Raw genomic sequence first — 1,523 nt, 5'->3', positions numbered from 1 at the left:
TATATATATATATATATATATATATATATATATAAATAAAGACAGAGATCCTTTGAGAAGAGAGGGGGCCCTGGAGGGGGTGATCTTGCATCAGATGATGTAAGCCTTGAGTGTGACGGAGAGGCAGAGAAGCAGAAACAGGTGTGTTGCTGTGGAGGAGATTGTATATATCTATGTGACTGTGTTGGGTTTGTCTCCCACCAGTGCCTGAGAAGCCAAAGGTACTTACATCACAGTATGTCCCGATGGTAGAGGCTTCGTTGTTGTGAGGAATCTGGTCCAACAGGATGCAATAGAAGCTGGTGTCTCCATATTGGTGTAACGAGATTCGAAATGGCGAGTCTGTAAAAATATGTTGAACAGAAGGAAAAAAAAAAGAAAAATAAGAAATGTAATTAAATCACCATCATCATCATCATCATATATATATATAAGGTGATGATATATATATATATATATATTTATATATACACACATATATATATACACATATATATATATACATATGGCAATGGGTAGGGTCCTCCTGAATAAAATAGAAATTGGGCTAAAGGTGGATGTTTCATGACACTCCGTCGCTTACGACGTCAAGGGTTCCAGTTGATCCGATCAACGGAACAGCCTGCTCGTGAAATTAACGTGCAAGTGGCTGAGCACTTCACAGACACATGTACCCTTAATGTAGTTCATGGGTAGATTTAGAGTGACACAGTGTGACAAGGCTGACCCTTTGAATTACAGGCACAACAGAAACAGGAAGTAAGAGTGAGAGAAAGTTTTGGTGAAAGAGTACAGCAGGGTTTGTCACCAATCCCTGCCAGAGCCTCGTGGAACTGTAGGTGTTTTCGCTCAATAAACACTCACAACGCCCAGTCTGGGAATCGAAACCGCAATCCTACGACCACGAGTCCGCTGCCCTAACCACTGGACCATTGCACCTCCACAAGGGTGGATGTAGAGAGTTAAGAAAAGAGTGAAGGTGAGGTTGATGGTAAAGTAAATGGAAATCCGTGAAGGCTACAGGTGAGAGAGATATAAGAGGCCCAGGAAGGTGGAGGTGGCAAACAGCAACGGTAAACATACGTACTTTTGTGATATTCAGTTTCTTCAAATCGTAAAGTGTAAGGCCCTGGAGAGAGTAATGTGTAAGTTCCATCACCAGGTGGTGCTTTCGACTTCCCATCACACTGACGGTCCCCTTTGCTTCCAGGAGGCTGAAAATAATATAAAGGATCATCATCATCATCATCGTTTAACGTCCGCTTTCCATGCTAGCATGGGTTGGACGATTTGACTGAGGACTGGTGAAACCGGATGGCAACACCAGGCTCCAATCTGATTTGGCAGAGCTTCTACAGCTGGATGCCCTTCCTAACGCCAACCACTCAGAGAGTGTAGTGGGTGCTTTTACGGGTCACCCGCACGAAGGCCAGTCAGGCGGTACTGGCAACGGCCACGCTTAAAATGGTGTATTTTATGTGCCACCCGCACAAGAGCCAGTCCAGGGTCACTGGCAACGATCT

General features: G+C 44.1%; 1 protein-coding gene across 1 annotated transcript in view; it reads right to left on the bottom strand.

The window, feature by feature from the left end:
* The window catches only part of LOC106869542 (uncharacterized), a 26,100-nt gene that overhangs the window by 21,566 nt on the left and 3,011 nt on the right, over positions 1-1,523 (bottom strand). Inside the window, exons 2-3 of the mRNA XM_052977825.1 lie at positions 1,088-1,214; positions 230-342 (exon numbers count right to left, since the gene is read on the bottom strand). Of these exons, the coding sequence (XP_052833785.1) occupies positions 230-342; positions 1,088-1,214 (240 nt within the window). The remainder of the gene's footprint in view (positions 1-229; positions 343-1,087; positions 1,215-1,523) is intronic.

Source organism: Octopus bimaculoides, chromosome 29, assembly GCF_001194135.2.
Source record: "Octopus bimaculoides isolate UCB-OBI-ISO-001 chromosome 29, ASM119413v2, whole genome shotgun sequence".
Taxonomy (NCBI): Eukaryota; Metazoa; Mollusca; class Cephalopoda; order Octopoda; family Octopodidae; genus Octopus; species Octopus bimaculoides.
The sequence above is the reverse complement of the archived record's forward strand: the minus strand, read 5'-3'. Positions and strand labels throughout refer to the sequence as shown.